This window comes from Heptranchias perlo, chromosome 11 (assembly GCF_035084215.1).
Source record: "Heptranchias perlo isolate sHepPer1 chromosome 11, sHepPer1.hap1, whole genome shotgun sequence".
Taxonomy (NCBI): domain Eukaryota; kingdom Metazoa; phylum Chordata; class Chondrichthyes; order Hexanchiformes; family Hexanchidae; genus Heptranchias; species Heptranchias perlo.
In genome coordinates this window covers 34,725,731-34,745,673 of record NC_090335.1, presented here as the reverse complement: position 1 = coordinate 34,745,673, position 19,943 = coordinate 34,725,731, and the positions used below count along the sequence as shown (strand labels likewise).

Here is a 19,943-nt window from a genome sequence, read left to right as displayed (position 1 = left end):
TGAGGAAAACTTTATCCCATTCTTGCTTAAAATTGTCCATTTGACCGATAAATGAAAGATGTTAATCTTTTCACTGTTTTTCATCAATTCACAGGGATGGCTTGTTTGTGAAGAGCAAACTTGCCAGAATCGTACTCGTCATCTTCCTCTGAGCTTCTCTCGAAATGGTCCAATATGCCAGGCTTGTACAAAGGCTACACTTAAGCCAGAGGTAACAACTGTTGCATTGCTACTGTTTACCAGTTAACTGCATTTTTTTTCTTGAGGTGCCAATAATGATGCCATGATCTGTGGTTTTCCTAAATTGTGAGGTATTGGTCAATGAATAATTTAAAAGCTCTGGCAAGCAATATTAATATCCTATGTTCCTAAAATTTTCATACCAACTGATTGGAATATAGAATCTTAGAACTTTACAGTGCAAAGGGAGACAATTCGTGCAATGGTGGCCAAGCCAGCTCTCTGAAAGAGCTATCCACCTAGTCCATTCCTCTGCACTTTTCTCTTTAACCCCTTTTTTTTCCTTTTAAGTATTACCCTTTCAAAAATTATCATGGGTGCTTCTACTACTAATACTGGTAAGGCATTCCACTTCCTAACAAATTAAAGGTTCTCTCCGTTCTTTTGGTGATCTTAAATTTACTGACTCACTGACCAATGGAAAGTGTTTCCCCATTTACCTTAAAACCCTTCAAAACTTGAACACCCCCATCAGATCTCTTACTCTTCTCTATTCTAATGAAAAGAGCTGCAGACTCTCGTCTCACATAATTAAAGCACTTGATTGCTGATATCGAATTAATGAATCTCCATCAGTGCAGAACATAATGGGGAAGAAATACTCTTGCATCCCTGACTGGCCATTTAAAAAAAAACACTGGGCTTATTAAAGTATTTAAATATGGGCCTGCGCTTGTACTGGGATCCTTGAATCCTGGTGCCTGGGCGCATTTAATTTGCTCGTTCTTAAGCCCGCCCAGAAAAACATGGTGCGAACACTCGGGAAGCATGCTGATGCATCGATATTTAATGTGATAACCATCTCCATTACGGTAAGTTTTCTGGATAGTCATTCTTTGGCTGCTGGGGGTTTTTGGAGCAATTTATTGGCTGCTTTGGCTGAATTTGGAAAGTCATTAATACTAAATAGCTGTTGGAGAGCTGACTTGGCTGCAGTTGTACTCTGTTACTTCACTGGTTGCGAGAGTACTGGAAAAGATGGGAACATTACTGGGATTACCATTGATGCTGCCGCAGCAGCAAGCACGGCAGTACAGACTTCCGCAGGCTCAAAGAAGACAGCAAAGGAGGCCTTAAAGCATGCGGGTGTTTTGCAACAGGAAGTCTTACCTCAACATGACTGAGGAGCAGTGTTTGAGGAGGCTGCGTTTCAGCAGGCAGGCAGTTACTGACCTCTGTCACCTGTTGCAGCAGGAATTGGAGCCAAACACCAGAGCGCAGACAGCACTGCCTGTGGCCATGAAGGTTACAGTCAACTTCTATGCCACAGGCTCATTCCAGGCTGCAACATGTGACATGAGCACCATCAGTCAGTTTGTTGTCCATACGGCCATCAAGCAGGTGACTGATGCCCTCATTGCACAGAGCAAGACATCACCATCCCAATGCAGGCAGCTGATTAGGAGGAGAGAGCTGTTCGAATTTGCCATTGAGATCACAGTTTCATAGTAGGTGCAGCACAGGAGGAGGCCATTCGGCCCACCATGCCTGTGCCGGTTCTTTGAAAGAGCTATCCAATTAGTGCCACTCCCCTGCTCTTTCCCCATTGTCCTGTTTTAAAAAAAAAAAATTCCCTTCAAATATTTATCTAATTCCCTTTTGAAAGTTACTATTGAATCTGCTTCCACCACCCTTTCAGACAGTGCATTCCAGATCATTTTAAATCTCTGCGTTTAAAAAAAAGTTTCCTTATGTTGCCTCTGGCACTTGCTGATATCACCTTAAATCTGTGTCCTCTGGTTACCGACCCTTCTGCCACTGGAAACAATTTCTCCTTGTTTACTCTATCAAAACCGTTCATGATTTTGAACACCTCTATCAAATCTCCCCTTAACTTTCTCTGTTCTAAGGAGAACAACCCCAGCGTCTCCAGTCTCTCCACACAATTGAAGTCCCTCATCCCTGGCACCGTTCTAGTAAATCTCTTCTGTACCCTATCTCAGGTCTTTGACATCCTTCCTAAAGTGTGATGCCCAGAATTGAACACAATACTCCAGCTGAGGCCTAACCAGTGTTTTGTAAAGTTTTAGTATAACTTCCTTGCTTTTGTATTTTATGCCTCTATTTATAAAGCCCAGGCTTCCATATGCTTTTTTAACAGCCTTCTCAACTTGCTCCTGCCACCTTCAAAGATTTGTGAACATACACCCCCAGGTGTCTCTGTTCCTGCTCCCCCTTTAAAATTGTGCCATTTAGTTTATATTGCCTCTCCTGATTCTTCCTACCAAAATGTACCACTTCACACTTCTCTGTGTTAAATTTCATCTGCCATGTGTCTGCCAATTTCACCAGTCTGTCTATGTCCTCCTGAAGTCTGTTACTATCTTTCACATTATTTACTACATTACTGAGTTTTGTGTCATCTGCAGACTTTGAAATTATACCCTCTATACCCAGGTCCAGGTCATTAATATATATCAAAAAGAGCAGTGGGCCCAACACTGACCCCTGGGGAACACCACTGTATATTTCCCTCCAGTCTGAAAAACAACCGTTCACTACTACTCTCTGCTTTCTGTCCCTTAACCAATTTTGTATCCACACTGGCACTGTCCCTTTAATCCCATGGGCTTTAATTTTGCTAACACGTCTATTATGTGGTTCTTTATCAAATGCCTTTTGAAAGTCCTTATACACAACAACCACCGCAGTACCCTCATCAACCCTCTCCGTTACTTCTTCAAAGAATTCAATCAAGTTAGTCAAACATGATTTTCCTTTAAAAAATCCGTGCGGACTTTCCTTTATTAGCCCATACTTTTCCAAGTGCCAATTAATTTTGTCCCAGATTATTGTCTCTAAAAGTTCCCTACCACTGATGTTAGGCTGACTGGCCTGTAATTGACGTAGTTTATACCTCTCCCCTTTTTTAAACAGGGTGTAACATTTGCAGTCTTCCAGTCCACTGGCACCGTCCTCCTATCTAAGGAGGATTGGAAGATTGTGGCCGGAGTCTCCGCAATTTCCACCCTTCCCTCAATAACCTAGGATGCATCCCATCTGGACCGGATGACTTTTCTACTTTTGAGTACTGCCAATTTTTTATGTACCTCCTCTTTATCTATTTTTATCCTATCCAATATCACTACTACCTCCTCCTTTACTGCTACATTGGCAGCATCTTCCTCTCTAGTCGAGACCGATGCAAAGTGCCTTAGCCTTGCCCTCTGCCTCCCTAAGAAGGTGTCCTTTTTTTGTCCCTAATCGATCTCACCCTTCCTTTGACTACCCTTTTACTATTTATATGTTTGTAAAAGAATTTTGAGACCCCTTTTATGTTAGCTGCTGATCTATTCTCATACTGTCTCTTTGCCCTTCTTATTCCCTTTTTTACATCTCCTCTGTACTTTCTGTATTCAGCCTGGTTCTCTACTGTATTATGAACCTTACATTTGTCATAAACCTCCTTTTTCATCTTTATATCTTTAGTCATCCAGGGAGCTCTAGCTTTGGATGCCCTTTCTTTCCCCCTTGTGGGAACGTGTCTACTCTGTATCCACACAATCTCCTCCTTGAAGGCCTCCCATTGTTCAATTACTGTTTTGCCTATGAATTTTTAATTCCAATCCACCTGGGCAAGATCCCTTTTTAACTCACTGAAATTAGCCCTCCTCCAGTTAAGTATTTTCGCATTTGATTGTTCCTTGTCCTTTTCCATAACTCTTTCTAAACCTAATGATGATATGATCACTGTTCCCCAAATGCCCCCCCCCACTGAAACATGGTCCACTTGCCCCCCTTCATTTCTCAGAACTAGATCCAGCACTCTTTCCTTCCTGGTTGGGCTGGAAACACACTGTTCAAGAAAATTCTCTTGTACACATTTCAGGAATTCCTCCCCCTTTTGCACTTTACATTGTTACTGTCCCAGTCTATATTGGAATGATTGAAGTTCCCCATTATCACTACTTTATAGTTCTTGCTTCTTTCTGTAATTTGCCTGCAAATTTGCTCCTCCATCTCCTTCCCACTATTTGATGGCCTACAGCATACACCCAGTAGCGTAATAGCTCATCTATTGTTCCTTAATTCGAACCAAATAGATTCTGTCTTTGACCCCTCAACTACGTCGTCTCTTTCCAGTGCTTTAATAGTTTCTTTGATCAATACTGCCACCACCCCCCGCCCCTTTCTTTCCTTCTCTATCTTTCCTAAATACCTTGTAGTCAGGAATATTAAGTACTCAGTCCTCCCCTTCTTTGAGCCAGGTCTCTGTTATTGCCACTATATCATAGTCCCCATGTGGCGAATTAAAACGTGTCCAGAAATTGCATCCTGTTATTTCAACAGACAAATTAGTCTAGAAAATCTGAATTGTGGTTCTCCATTTTTTTTATCAAGAACCCGCATAGAACCCTTTTGACACTATCACCGTCTTCGGGGTTTTGCATTAGATACTCTCTTTGGGTTCAGTGTCACCGGTCGGTGCTGTAAGTGCACCTTGTGTCTCCTAAGATCTGGAGGGGCACCTTTTACTGCCTGAGTTAACTGATAGCATGAGGCAGGCATTCATATACCAGCTACTGACTTATTGCCCGAGCTGCCACATACGTTCTCCTCTCTACGCAAAGAAGGAAGAAATAACTCGTATTTATGTGATGCTTTTCACATCCTCAGGGCATCCCAAAGTGCTTCACACCTATGGACTTACCTTTGAAATGTAGTCACTGTAGTGACAACAATTAATTAGTTTTGGTGGTCTTGGTTGAGGGATAAATGTTGGCTAGGACTCTAGGAAAACTTCCCCGTTCTTCAAATCGTGACACAAGATCTTTAATGGCCAATTGAACTGAAAGTTGCGGCCTCAGTTTAATGTCTCATCCAAAAGATGGCATCACTGGCACTCCTTTAGTACTGCACTGAAGTGCCAGCCTAGATTATGTGCTCAAGTCTTGGAATGGGGCTTGAACCCACAACATTCTGACTCCGAGGTGAGAGTGCTACCACTGAGACAAGCTGACACTCGAAGGCTGACTGAAAAGCCCTCTATCGAGTCGAGACACAACTTCAAACCAACGACTGATTTATTTGACATAAAATACATGAATAAACCCTGTACGGTCTTTACAGTGAGAACCATCAATTGCCTGGCTACCTTGGTCATGGAAAATACTAAAGATGCCACTTACTGAATCTGTAAACTAAGGCTCACTTCTCAAGCTAAGCTATTCAAAGCTTGCAGGTTCAGAACTGTAGGCAACTTTTTGCTGCTGTCTGCTGGCACACAGCTTACTCCGTGTCTGAGATACAAAGAGAGAGATTCTCTGTCCTCTGCCTTAAGATAGGCTTAGCCGACTAAACTGCCAATCAAAATTACTACCGTTTGATGTGTGAGCATGAGGCTCCCAAACCTCTGGCATTCTCTTCCCCTAAAAGACTGTGAATGTTGGGACAATTGGAGCTTTCAAGACGGAGATCGATAAATTATTGTTCGGTAAGGATATTGAAATATGGAGCAACGTAAATGGCATTGAGGTACAGATCAGCCATGATCTAATAGCCTGAAATGTTTGTACACAACATTAACCCTTTGAACAGCTAATTAACACTAGTAAGAACATAAGTAATAGGAGCAGGAATAGGCCATACAGCCCTTGAGCCTGCTCCACCATTCAATAAGATCATGGCTGATCATGTACCTCAACTCCACTTTCCTGCCCTATCCCCATATCCCTTGATTCCCTTAGTGTCCAAAAATCTATCGATCTCAATCTTGAATATACTCAACAGCTGAGCATTCCCAGCCCTCTGGGGCAGAGAATTCCAAAGATTCACGACCCTCTGAGTGAAGAAATTTTTCTTCATCTTGGTCCTAAATGACCGCCCCCTTATCCTGAGATTATGCCCCCTAATTCAAGATTCTCCAGCCAGGGGAAACAGCCTCTCAGCATCTACCCTGTCAAGCCCTCTAAGAATTTTATACATTTCAATGTGATCACCTCTCATTCTTCTAAACTCGAGAGAATATAGGCCCATTCTACTCGATCTCTCCTCATAGGACAACCCTCTCATCCCAGGAATCAATCTAGTGAACCTTCATTGCACCCCCTGTAAGGCAAGTATATCCTTCCTTAGGTAAGGAGAACAAAACTGCACAGTACTCCAGGTGTGGCCTCCACAGAGCCCTATATAGTTGCAGTAAGTCCTCCTTACGCTTATACTCCAGCCCCCTTGCAATAAAGACTAACATACCATTTTCCTTCCTAATTGCTTGCTGTACCTGCATGTTAACTTTCTGTGATTCCTGTACAAGGACACCCAAATCCCTCTGACTACCAACATTTCTTAATCTCTCACCTTTTTAAAAAATATTCTGCTTTTCTATTCTTCCTCCCAGAGTGGATAATTTCACATTTCCCCACATTATACTCCAACTGTCACCTCCTTGCCCACTCACTTAACCTGTCTATATCCCTTTGCAGCCTCTGGGTCCTCCTCACAGCTTACTTTCCCACCTAGCTCTGGTTGCAGCTGCCAGATTATTGTTGAGGGAAAAAAATCTGAACTTAGCCTTGTGATAATGTAAGAAGTTTAAAAAATTCAGTTTGGGCAAAATTCTCTCCATGTAGACACACTATGAGAACACCCTTATTGGCATGTGAGAAGAAAAAAAGTCAGGGATGTGTACAGGCCATTCAGCCCACCAGAGTTCATCCCTCGAGTGCCCTTACTCTCCTAACCTAACAAACAAATGCATTTGGAGCATCCCAAGTTCCGTCTCCATGATCTGACAGATCATGCCAGACATGCAACGCTCTTCACATGAAGTCCTTTATGATATCTGATTTAAATTTATTTTTAAAACTTTATGTTTAGCTATAATTTGCCTCAGTACTTTGAAGCTTTTTACATCAGAATACTATGACTTCTTTCCAGGAGTTTACTTTGTTCAAAGAATGACCGTAAGGAAAGAGCCTTCCCCACCACCTCGTGCTCAGCACTGGTACCTGGGATACCACGGTGTATTAGAGAACATTTCACTAATCAGACAACCATACCTACCCATTGCATCATCTACATGTCTTCAATTTTTGGGATCCTAGCTTGGGAGGAGGCAGCAGTATCCAATCATAGGATTTTTTAATTAGGTACCTTGCTGGACCCTGAGCTGAATTGTAAATCCCACAGTCAGTTAATCACCAAATCACTTATTTCCACCTCCAAAACATTGCCCATCTCCGCTCCCATCTTGCTTCCAAAGTCGCTGAAACCCTCGCGCAAACCTTTGTCACCTTGGTCAAACTTAGGAGAGCAGGATAGAATGCAAGCACCAATCACCTGAATCCTTTGGCTCCCCATCCCTCAGTACATTGATTTTAAAATCTTCCCATGGCCTCGCTCCTTTGTACAGACTATTCCAGCCCTAATTACTGCAGAGACCCTCCGCTGTTCCAACTCTGGTGTACTGTGTTTTTTTCCCCTCCCTCGACTCTTACCATCAGTGAAAGTACCTCAAACTATTTTGCCCGCACATCCTGGAATTCCATTTCTAAATTGCTTCATCTTATTATCTCCCTCCCACCTTCAAAAGCCTCCTTTTAAAAACTGCCCCTTTACAGCATTTTGGTCACCACCTGTAATTTTGCCCACACACTGATTTCTGCTCCGGTTTGATGCCCAACTAAGATGCACGTTTGAACTTTTTGCCACGTTAGAGATGCTATATTAATTCAAGTTGTTGTGGGTGGTGTCATTTAATGGTCGAGTGGTGTAAATTTTGAATCTTTGATAATTCAGTCGTAAACATGCAAAGTGTGTGATGCATTTGTTGCATGCTTTGCCTTGTTAGAACTTCAGTGGACTCCCAGACCTACCATCCTTTATGATTAATATATCAAGCAGGCCCAAACACCCACTGCAAGACCCTATTGCATACCAGGTTGTGCATTGTCTATCAAGGATGCATAACTTTGACTTTTGCAAATCCTTTATAGCCTGTTTTGTAGTACTATGCATAATTGTGGTTTGAGACCCACCAGCAGAGATTGTCCACTTTAATACCACCAGACAAAACCATCCAGGAAACTAGACTTAACTCGGCCCAGGTTTTGGTTCAATGCAGGGATAAAACACATGTAAAATTTATTGAATGAACTTCATACCTGCCAAATGGGAGCAGGTTTGTAACAAATTATTGAATTATAAGGCATACTCTATGAAATGGTGTCTCCACTGTCTGGGAAAAGCCTAAAGATGGGCTTTAGTTAAAGGCATGTTGCAAGAGCTGTGATGTCAACACAAAATATTTATTTGCGCAGAACATTCAAAATCTGGAAAACCTGCTAGATAATTTGACTTTTGAGGTTGAGGTAAATTTAGTTTTTAAAAAAAAAACTGGTGGACTACAAAAGTAATTTTCCGCACAAGTTCCTAAATTTTATTTCTCCAGTAAAAAGAGAAATAAATAGAAAGCAAATTGACAATATAAATAAGTTTGTAAAAACATATGGGTTTGAAATTGGGCTTTCAGATTTGTAAGAATTGACTTCAAGCTTTGAATCAATCTGGGCTTGCTAGGTTTTTTGCTAAATTTGGAGATAACTGGAAGGGGAAGTTGGGTGGTATGGAGCAGGGAGGATGGGAGAATCGAGGAATGAGATGATGTGCTGCATGGATAAGATGAAAATAGGTATGTTATCCAGCTGTGGCAAATCACAGTGACTGATGCTCTCCGAAGTTTTATATTCCAATGTTGTGGAAGTCGTGACTGAGTAGTGATGTTTTCTGTTCCCATACTTAGATAATTGCACTGCCCACAGAACAGTTTTTAGTTTTTAAAAAAATTTTCCTGTTGGCAGTAGCAGCACATTGTTCACCCAATAGGAAACATTCTGGCTTGTAAAACTTTGGTGATCTTATTTTCTCTTAACTGAAGAAATTTTAGTCCTTCTCATGAAATTTTATTTTTGGTCTAAATTAAAAGTTCTGGTACATACTCATTTTAAAATTTGCATGCCATTTTGTGATTTTTTTTTTCCACCTTGATTTCACAGTGGCTCTGGAACCATTCTTCCAAATGGTGTCTGCAATTCGAATCTCTTAAAAACTCAGGCATTCTGTTTATGGACATTTTTCTGTTGCAGAACAATATTGCACTTGTTCTGGGAGCAATCCATATCAAGGGCTCTGCTCAAGGTGTGCTTCATATTATGTATGATTGAGAAGGAAAAACTGGACTGTTCTGTTAAAGGTCTTGTACCTTCAGTAGTGTCCACAATCTTGAATCCAGGAAATGTTCCACTTTAAAGACATTATGGCAAGTGGAAGAGATTATTTTGCATGTCAGAACATCACTTTGCAGCCTTTACAAACAATTTTGCTCAGCTTGTCACACCCGCTTGATCACAATCTCAAATCTAGCTCTGTTATTTTGTGGTCATTGTATGTTTTCTATTCTTTGGAGATCAGCCTTGATGTCGAGGTTTCACAAAAGGATTCTAGAACATGGCATTTTCTCTGACTTTCAACTTGATTGTATGGTAATAATTTTGTTCTCTAAATTTCAAGTATTTTCCTTTTATCCTTTAATTTTTCACACCTGAGACACCTGCACTCCTGTTCTCAGCATGCTGAGTCTGTGAACTTTAGGCTCAGTACATCCACCCCAGTGTATTTTTTTTTACTTGGATTGGACTATTCTGAAACTTTAATCTCTTGCGAACGTTGCAATTCAGAGACTACCATAAGTAGCAGTGCCAGTATTCTTTTGACCATCACTCATAGAATCATAGAAGTTACAACATGGAAACAGGCCCTTCGGCCCAACATGTCCATGTCGCCCAGTTTATACCACTAAGCTAGTCCCAATTGCCTGCACTTGGCCCATATCCCTCTATACCCATCTTACCCATGTAACTGTCCAAATGCTTTTTAAAAGACAAAATTGTACCCGCCTCTACTACTGCCTCTGGCAGCTCGTTCCAGACACTCACCACCCTTTGAGTGAAAAAATTGCCCCTCGGAAAATTAAACACTGTTTTCACTGCAAGTTCTACAATTTTGGAGTATTATACATTTGGCCTAAATTTGCATCATTTAGATTATTTTAACTTTATTTAGTGATAACTTTAGATAACCCTGCCAAAAAAAAGTGTGTTATTGGATGAGTTGTAAACAAGAGGTATATTTGCATTATGAACCAGTTACTCAACAACCAAGAGCTGTCGTTAAGGCTTGTTCCATTTGAATTACAGCCACTTTATGGACTAGTATGAAAAGAGTTGCTCTGAAACTTGTGTGATAGCCTTCCAAATAATATTACTTTATTAAATGCTACTTACTGTATGCACTTATCTTCCAAAGAGGATGCTCCTTTTGGTGCATTTGTCCTTTAGGCCAGTCCACCCAACTTTTTGATACATCTATGGTAAGTACCTAAGGGGTGTGAATCCTTAATGAATGAATAAGATTATGTACCTTCCTGAGTCTTTAAATGGAATTTCGCCTCCATATTCATCATTTCCATGCTGCTTTCTTCACCCTTCTGATTAGGAGCGTTAAAACGCTTTTGTAATATTGACAAATTATAACCTCTCATAATTAATCGGTGGATACAGTTTGATGTTGAGGAAGATTACAAGACTTCAGAGAGTATAAAACTCCTCCTGAAATTCTGGCCGTGTGATTTTCCCCAGGGGGTTGGGGGGAGGAGACAATGGGCCTAACCTGAAGTGTGAAGGATAAATTACATTCAGATTGGTGAAGACCACACTGAAGGTAGGTAATGTTACTTCTGCACTGCTACCAGTCAGCATCTAGCCGTTTCAAACCTCTTTACAATTAAATGTCTTGCGTATGATATGTTTAATGCATTAAATCTGTCTGTAGCAAAAAAAATTAAGTGTTGTGCTTTTTTTTGTTGACTTCAGCAACATAAGCAAATTCATTGGTTGAAATATAGATCAGCAAATATCCCACAGCAAAGTAACTACTTAAAATCTGCAATTTCAATCAATCTGTTTAATTTGTCAGTGTTTCTTCCAGCTGAAATAAGATGAACCAATAAAAATGTTAGTTCTGGAAAAAATGACCAAGTGAAGGGGACACAGGTTCAGACAAGTGAAAGGTAAATCTAGGGCTGATGTTGGGAAGTTCTTCATTCAAGTATGATCAACGTGTGGAATTGGTTTCCAGGTAGACTAGTAGAGCTAAAGATCCTGGAATCATTTAAGAAACAGTTGAATACTGTGATAGGGGACTGTAGGATATTTCTGAATAGATAAGCTAAGATGGGTAGGATGGCCTCCCTCTGTATTGATTTTGTGATTAAAATTCAATCATTTTTGTATGTTGAAAGTGCCTGGGATGTATTTCCAATGCACAAGCCTGGCCCTGTCTCTAAAATTTGGCCCTTGGATGTTCTGCTGCATTTCTCAGGCTCTGAGAAAAGAGGCTGAACCAAGTGACAGACCCTCAGAATGCACCAGTGTTACTCTGATACATTACCACTCCCAAAATGCAGTTTACAGCTGCCTCTTTCTCCTCTGTCAAATACAAAGCTGAGCATGTCGCGCAAGGCTCGCAAACAAAAAGTTAGGGTACGCTTTGTGGTTGACCAATCTTGCCGTCACTCATTTTAAAAAAAAAATCTGGTGCTTCAAACCTACATCTAATGTTTGATTGGACAAACAAAAAAATGTTCTACCAGGTATAGTCTTCTGATAGAAAATTAGATTCAGAGGAAATAAAATTCTCTCATAACCACTCCCATCATAGTTTGCTGCATCGCAGGGCTATTAAACAGGTAAGCCCATACAGCTCTCGAGCTGCAGTGGTTCAATTTTTTTAAATTTTCACCCTACTCCGTTATCTTGGCCCTCCACTGTATTCCTCCCTAGCTCAGAATGGTACCGTGCTAAACATTGCAACTGCTATTCAAACTCCAGACTACCCATCAACAGTGCTACAGGAGATTAGGTAGTGTTGCATAAAAAGCTTGCTGTGAGACCTCTATACACTGGGGCCTATCACACTTTCACCAATTTAGGTCTGGCTGCAAAGGAAGATGTGTGTTCTGGTAGAGTTGCATTGATCTCTTTAGATCCTGCACTAGTGGCACCAAAATTTCACAAGGCATTAATTTGCGAGAATTACCTGTGGAATGTAGAGGATAATGAATTAGGAGTGACATTTGTTAATTGCTGGCATTCTTTTTTCTTTTTCTAAAGCTATCTTCTTTGTAGCAAGCCACCACATTCTCTCCCTTTTTCCTCAGTGACGTTTGGTCTGTTGAATTGGGTTCCTAGGATTGGAATCTTGTGCATAAATGAAGCTACCTTGTATGGATTTCTGTTGGATTATGTTCGTGGAATATATTATTGAGGAAAATGCACTAAGCTTTGTGTACATGTTATTTAGCATTGTTAACCAATAGAGTAATGAAGATGGATTCCTGTTTTAACATTGTGACATAGCCTCCTGTGTTCCAGAGACACTGAAGGTGAGCAGGTGAGGATAGTGTGTGTGTATTTCAACATTGATTGGGATGGGAAGGCAACTCGTGGCTATGGATGAAAGCCTTCTAAATGGGCAGTTCTACCTTGGGATTTATTTTTCTCCATTAGTTTGCTTAACTCGCATATGAGTAGAATAACCTGATTAGATGTCATATAGATAATTTTTCTAAACGTGACTAGTCTTCCTTTTTATTTGCTTATTTTGTTTGTGGGGGAGGGGCAGTTTTATGTTTTGCCCCTTGTTCTTCATCTACCATGGACAAGTGAAACCAAAAGGACAGTTGCCATCACCAGTACTTGCTAATGTGTCTTTCTGAAGTGGCACCTTAAACTACACACTGAATAAAACATTAACTTCCTCACCCAGCCCTTGTCCTGACCCAATTCGAGCTTCACAGCTTTATTGACAGAAATGGTTACCAACCCACTTTTATCATGAGGCGAAAGATTGACTATTATTGTGTCCGGATTAAATGAGAGTAATGTTACCCCTGCTTGATTGTATTGTAATTGGTCAGAGTTATGTACAGGTGCATTTCGTAATATTTTCAGTAAATTAATTTTTTTTTCTCTTTGCCTTTTATTGACGTACGTTCAAATGCCCATTAGGGCTTCCTTTTTTCCTGTGGAAATTGCAGCATGTTAATTTTCACACAAATTACAGCAATAGCAGGTATCTCTATTTGATATATTGTAACAGGAGCAATCAAAGATAATTGAGTGCCTTTCAGATGGAAACTGGTGCATTCACTTCAATTCAAAGCGAGTCCATTTATCGCCTAATCGGTCTTTAAACAGTAAATTTCTGGAACAAAAATTCTTGTCATAATTTTGCTTAAGTGTATTTGGAAATCACAGTCCTTTGAGCAAGGATAATTGAAATCAAATCCCTTTCAATGGAGATGACATTTCTACATTTTCCCAGTTGAAATTAATTTCAAAAATTGAGCATGAATATCGTCAAATGGCAGGCAATTATAGCTTTCAATGGGAAGAAATTATGCGCACAAAAAAGTGGAGACATCAAATACTGCATCAGCTAAATGTCTTTGTTTCCAACTGTGTTTGCCTTGTAAAGATTTACATATTTTCTGCAGATATTGACTCATCATGCAACCCTGAGATGCAGATAGCCTCCCTTCTTTATTTGAGCCCATTAACAGTAACTAAAATAAGAACATTTTTAGCTTCATGAGAACTGATTGGATTTTTTTTTTTAACTGCAGCTGCGAAAAGTGTTAGCTTTATTCAGGCTATTCACTCAAAATGGGATTTGAGGACATAGTGAAAATGACTGTATCTATTGTAAATACACAGGTCTTGAAAGTAATTTCGATGTAATCATACTGCCTTTTAGAACTAGATCGCCAATTGTTTCAATAACCAAAAAAAAATGGTGTTACTGAAATATATTTCATATGTGCAATTGACTGGCCAGGGGAGGGCAACAGGTCATTTCCTTTATTAAGGTCTTGCGCAAATGTTATGAAGAGGAGAGTCTCTTAAGAAACAATTTCACAGCTGGTTTGCTCCTTACTCACTCAAGCCTAAAAATGTGCTGAATTCCTGGTGAAAAAAGAAATAGATGTCACTCCCAAACAAAGACAGGTGCTAAACTGCAGGAGATGGAGAGAGGTGAAAATGGTATCCAGCTTTAATAGCAAAAGCAAATGTTAGCTAATGGCCCGTTCTCAGGAACTCGTTAAGTCATCTCTAAGCAACCAAAAGATAATTGACACCGTTTATTTCTGCTGGTATGTTTTCCTCAAAGTGGTTTGCTTTATTTGATTGAATTTAGTTCCTCTTCAGGGTGAAAGATCGGTCCTCCAATTTTTTTTTAAAAACACAGTTAAACGGACAAAAATGAATCATAGAGTCCCATCTGTGATTGTCCGAACTGACAAAATGAGAGATATATATGCACACACACTCATACAGACTCAGACAGGTTAATTAATTGGCCAAGAAAAATATAAACAGACTTTTTTTAGTAAAGTGCTTCTGTTATTGGGGTAAAAAAGGAAATGTGGGAATTGTTTATACTATTGCATAAGTGTTTGTAATTGACCTGACCTGTGTGCAGTTTTTAATTACTTCACTAACACTTGGTGGGATAGTTGTATAGAAGTAGCTGTTTTCATCATTTAATGTACAATTATTTGCTGGGGGTTTTTGAGCAGGAAATGCTTTGTGGAAATTAGAGTGAAGAAAGATATAACAAAATCTATGGTACGTGATTGGTCAAGGTTATGGGTTTCCTTTTAGGTAGTGACCACAGATTTCAACAGTAAAAGATTTGGCACTGTTCAGGTGTAGAAAGGCACGGCAATATGTATAAATTGAAAATGGCTTTCTTGGCAGGGAAATGCGTGTGTTGAGTTTTCAGCATCGCGAACCCTGCAAGCAGAACAAATTAACAATTAATTTTTTTTAAATGCTTCTTAACCTAGGCATTATTTTATATTATCGGAGACTGGATAGGTGTTGGCTAATTTTTTTCTTATTAGGGGCACTGCAAGTAGCTGCCATTTCTGCTGTAGCTGTCAATATAGATTGTCAATGGCTGCTACAGCTGGCTGGCAAGAGTAGTTGTATATCCATTACCAGCTACAAAGCACTTTGCATTTCTGAATTGACAAGCAGTTATATTGACCTAGCGCTTATTATGGGTCAACAGCTGCGTTAACCAACGGAAGGACTGAGGGGCAATTAAAATGAATTGGCAAAAATATATCTTCCTAATTTACTCAAATTTGTTATTTATGCTAACATTGTATGGCTTCTATGGTGACACTAAACAGAATGGACCCAATAATGGCAATTAACATAAAAATATAATGGCTAATCAAATTGACAGCAACTGTTTCTCATCATCTCGACACACAATGCATTATCAAAACAAACTATTATGAAGGAGGCAATTTCACTGTTCTATTCAACCAGCTGCATGTGTGCAGTCAGGGAGATGTGTACCGTCAATTACTGCTGAATCTAAAACTAAACAAATAACTGAATCACTATCCTTGGGTTTTTAGATGAATAAGTAATCACATTTTTGACAAATAGTACAGATTATCATATTTGTCAGATGATGTGAAAAGAGCAGTTTGCTGAGAACGCATTCCTTTTAGTCGTAGAACCCAATCTAAACCTAGTTGTGTGGTTAAATATTAGTTAAAAAAGTATAATGGCAGGGCTAATGGAAGCATAGGAAAATAAATTGGTACTGGAAATTTCACACTGTTAAGTTATAAGTAATGTCATGGTATTGTAAAAGGGTTTTTTTAAATGGTGAACTTGGAATTTGAAATTACAGCATTCATATTAAATATATCATATTTTTCTCTTTCCACCTTCCCCCTCCAGTATCCTGATAAGGCCTTGTACACCCAGCTGTGCTATTATCGCTACATATTTGACTGGGATTATGCACTGGAAAAGGTTCTGTCTGAGCAGGATAAAGGTAAGAGCAGCATAAAAATAAATTCCTAATGGGTTCAGTGTTCATGGTTTAACGGTGATATTATTCATAGAAAGAAAATGTACAGATGCTGCACTTGGCAATCGTCTTTATTTGTGAAAGAAATTGGTTGAATATAAGCTTGGTCTGGTGGGTTCATGTATGTCTTGGGTCTGAAACGGGAAATCTGTTCAGCTTTGATGCGACTTTCCCAATCTACTTGTGCAGCTTTTTCTTCTCCCCATATTTCATTGTGTCCTGATGTTTTTGTACATTGATTTAGGAACTTCAGTATGTGTGTGCCAAAGTAACACTAGGACGTGTCTATTGCCCACTAATCTGAAATAAAGAAAGAAAATGCTGGAGGTACACAGCAAACGAGTCAGCATTTGAATGGGAAGGGCAGGTTAACATTTTAGATGGGATTTATCGCAATTGATTTTGACACAGGAATGTATTACCTAAAATAATTCTGGGTAAGTGACTTTACTTCGGCAATATCTAATAAGCATATAATTTATGTATTTCAAGAAAAAAGTCAAAAGTTGCTTTTGTCCACTGTTATAGTAACATATCGTAGAAACTTACAACCAGGAGTAGGCTATTCAGGTCCTCGAGCCTGTACCGCCATGGCTGATCTGTACCTCAACTCCATTTATCCGCCTTTGCTTCATATCCCTTGATACCTTCACCTCAATCAAAAATCTAGCGATTGTAAATTTCAACTGACCCAAGATTCTGAGTTTTGGGGGAGTGAGTCCAGATTTCTACTACGCTTTGTGTGAAAAAGTGCTTCCTGATTTCAGTCCAAAGTGTCCTAGCTCTAATTTCAGCTCTCTTGTTCTGGATTTCTCCACTAGAGGAAATAATTTCTCTGTATCTACCCCATATAATCCTTTTATCGCTTTAAAATCTTCAATTAGATCCCCCCCCTCAACCTTCCAAACTCAAGGGAATGCAAACCAACTTTATGCAACTTGTCTTCATAATTTAACCCTTTAAGCCCTACGCAGTGCTTTGAATTTAATTTCTTACAAAATAAGTGATCAATTGATGCACAATGTATTTAGAATGCAATAAGTAAGTTTAGTATTTGTTGAATATATTACTCTTTCTTCTGCCCTGAAAACCTCACTGTGGATCCACTTTGGTAAAACAATATTTATCCCAGTTTCTTCCCGTCCTGTTACGTTTTTTTAGACTCTTCTTTCTATATCAGTTGGCCAATTTCACTTCAGTTAAAGCATCTATACAAATACAAACTGAATAAAAACCCAAAGTGTTGGATTTAAGATAAAGTTTTTATTAAAGCAAACTGCTCATCATGGTCATAACTTAAAAGCATGAGGAAAGCCTAAAATTGAGCATTCAATGTTGAGACAGTAGACTAGCCATCTTTGGGAGTTCTGTGTGTGAGTTTATTGAGGCTGAGCATTTCTTGAGTGCACTAGTTTACCTCTTTGACTCCACATTTTCTCTTAATTGTACGCTTGATGTAGTTTGACAAGTAGCAGAAAGTGGTGATCTTAAAATTAATTGTAGACTAAGGATACCAAATTTGATAAACCAAGGTTCTTTTGGTATATTGTGGTATCAAAAAACCATGTAATTGCAACTTAAAGACAAAAGCTCATCATGTAACTACATTTTCACAATAACTGGTAATTGCAAGTCAAGAGGAAAGATATTCTTGCATTCATAATGGTTTAGTGGCTATTTTTCAGTTATACTCTATCACTTTTTAATAGAAACAGTTACTTGACCTTAATTGAGGAACTTCTAACAGACCACAGTGGACAAATTAAGGTAATGTAGCAGGTGAATATTTAAAGGGAAGATATATAATTTTGACCTTAACCTTACTGAATAAATTGGAATAAGAACATAAGAAATAGCAGTAGGCCATACGGCCCCTTGAGCATGCTCCGCCATTCAATAAGATCATGGCTGATCTTCAACCTCAACTCCACTTTTCTGCCCGATCCCCATATCCCTTGATTCCCTTAGAGTCCAAAAGTCTTAGCGATCTCAGCCTTGAATATACTCAATGACTCAACATCCACAGTCCTTTGGGGTAGAGAATTCCAAAGATTCACAACCCTCTGAGTGAAGAAGTTCTCCTCATCTCAGTCGACTCCTTATCCTCAGACTGTGCCTCATAGTTCTAGACTCTAGCCAGGGGAAACAGCCTCTCGGCACTTGTAGGATTTGGCACAATAAATGCTGTAACTAGAAGTTCAGGGATTAATGCAATTCTGAAAATGTTGCGTTAAATTTTAAAAAGTCACAAATTGCCGTTGGAGCACTGGAAAAACTAGAAAATGCTAATCCTGTTGGACCGGCCTCTAGTATCTTCCAAAGTTGACACCGCTTATAATCCAAATGTGATCAGTACAGGTCAAGAACAATCAATCAGATATGCGGAGCAGGCTCGAGGGGCCGTATGGCCTACTCCTCCTCCTATTTCTTATATCTGCATCACAATTTTGAAGAACCAGCTGTACCTTTTTGAAATAAGAACAGAAAATGCCTCCCACCTGAAACGTTAGCCCCTATGAGATGCTGTCCAACCTGTTTATTCCCCACTTTTCGTTTCAAAAAACTAGCATCTTGAGGGTTTTCTGTTTACATCTCTCTTATCTGGAGTATAAGGTTACAGAATATCCTGAACCTGAAAACTTTTAAAGTTGTTTTGTTTTTAACCTAATGGTCTGTCTCAATTTTCCACACCATTCGTTCTTGATAAATCTCTTTTGCAAATCGTGATCACTTTCACTTGCACACGCACAAGGGGGCGCTTTACCAAACTGGGCAGATAATTAGGCAAACTAAGTCTTTAATTAATTCAGTTAAATAATTTGCGTATTTTCTTTTACTTACTTCTAATTATTCAAATTAAAGATCCAATCATTTATTCAGAATTCATTTATTGTAAAATAACCGAAACATTGGAAGAGGAAACAAGTATAGCAGAGATGACGAGACTTGTGAAATGACTTCATTATGGTGCTGAAACTCCACTCTTGCCCGCTGGTGGCAGAAAACTGGGATCCAGGCGATTCGCCCAATTTGCATGTGACCCAGGCATTCTGCTGGGGGATTAGCAGGCTCGTGTTGCTCTATGGCACAGGCCTCATTATGGCCGCTAGTTATGTATAAATTTGGGGGTATGCCCTTGTATCCCTGGAAATTCCAGTGCATCACTGCAGCTGCAAAAGCTGGAGCAAAGCACACTCCTGCGGCCACACAGCCTCTGGAAGTACTCTTTCAGCTATCCTATATGACTCTTTTGATGTGATTTAGGAGAACTTGTTTTTGTTCCTTTTTTTTGCATTGCACTTTTTTTTCTTAAAGTTTCGATTGATTGGATCTTTAATTTGTTACCCCTTTACAGTTTCAATTTGATGTCCTCCCCTACCATTAAAGATAGTTTTCCAGAAATAGGCAACAGTGCCCTGCATGTAGCATAGCCATTCCACTGGGACTTCCTCTTGCTCCGGTGAGAGGGGTGGGGTGTAGGGAGGGTGAACAGAGGAGGTAGGTGTGTCTGTATCAGAGGAGGGATCAGCAGATGTGTATCTGTCCTGAGAGCCAAATATGTAAACCGTACTGCAGTTCCCTCGATGTGTCAGAGGAGCTGTGTTTTCACTGCTTATGTTTCAACGTTCTGCAGCCAGATTTTCTAACCTCCTGTAGGACAGGCAATAAAACTACCTTGAACTTCGAAGCCACTTGCTCTTTTCAGGGTGCCATTGGTGGCATATGCCAAGTCAGCTAACATGCAGTGC

At 39.7% G+C, this 19,943-nt stretch overlaps 2 protein-coding genes across 2 annotated transcripts in view; one reads left to right on the top strand and one right to left on the bottom strand.

The window, feature by feature from the left end:
- arxa (aristaless related homeobox a) overlaps nt 1–19,943 on the bottom strand; it is a 101,455-nt gene that overhangs the window by 9,242 nt on the left and 72,270 nt on the right. The window lies entirely within an intron of this gene.
- The window catches only part of pola1 (polymerase (DNA directed), alpha 1), a 212,063-nt gene that overhangs the window by 151,224 nt on the left and 40,896 nt on the right, over nt 1–19,943 (top strand). The window contains exons 35-36 of the mRNA XM_067992806.1: nt 95–211; nt 16,062–16,158. Of these exons, the coding sequence (XP_067848907.1) occupies nt 95–211; nt 16,062–16,158 (214 nt within the window). The remainder of the gene's footprint in view (nt 1–94; nt 212–16,061; nt 16,159–19,943) is intronic.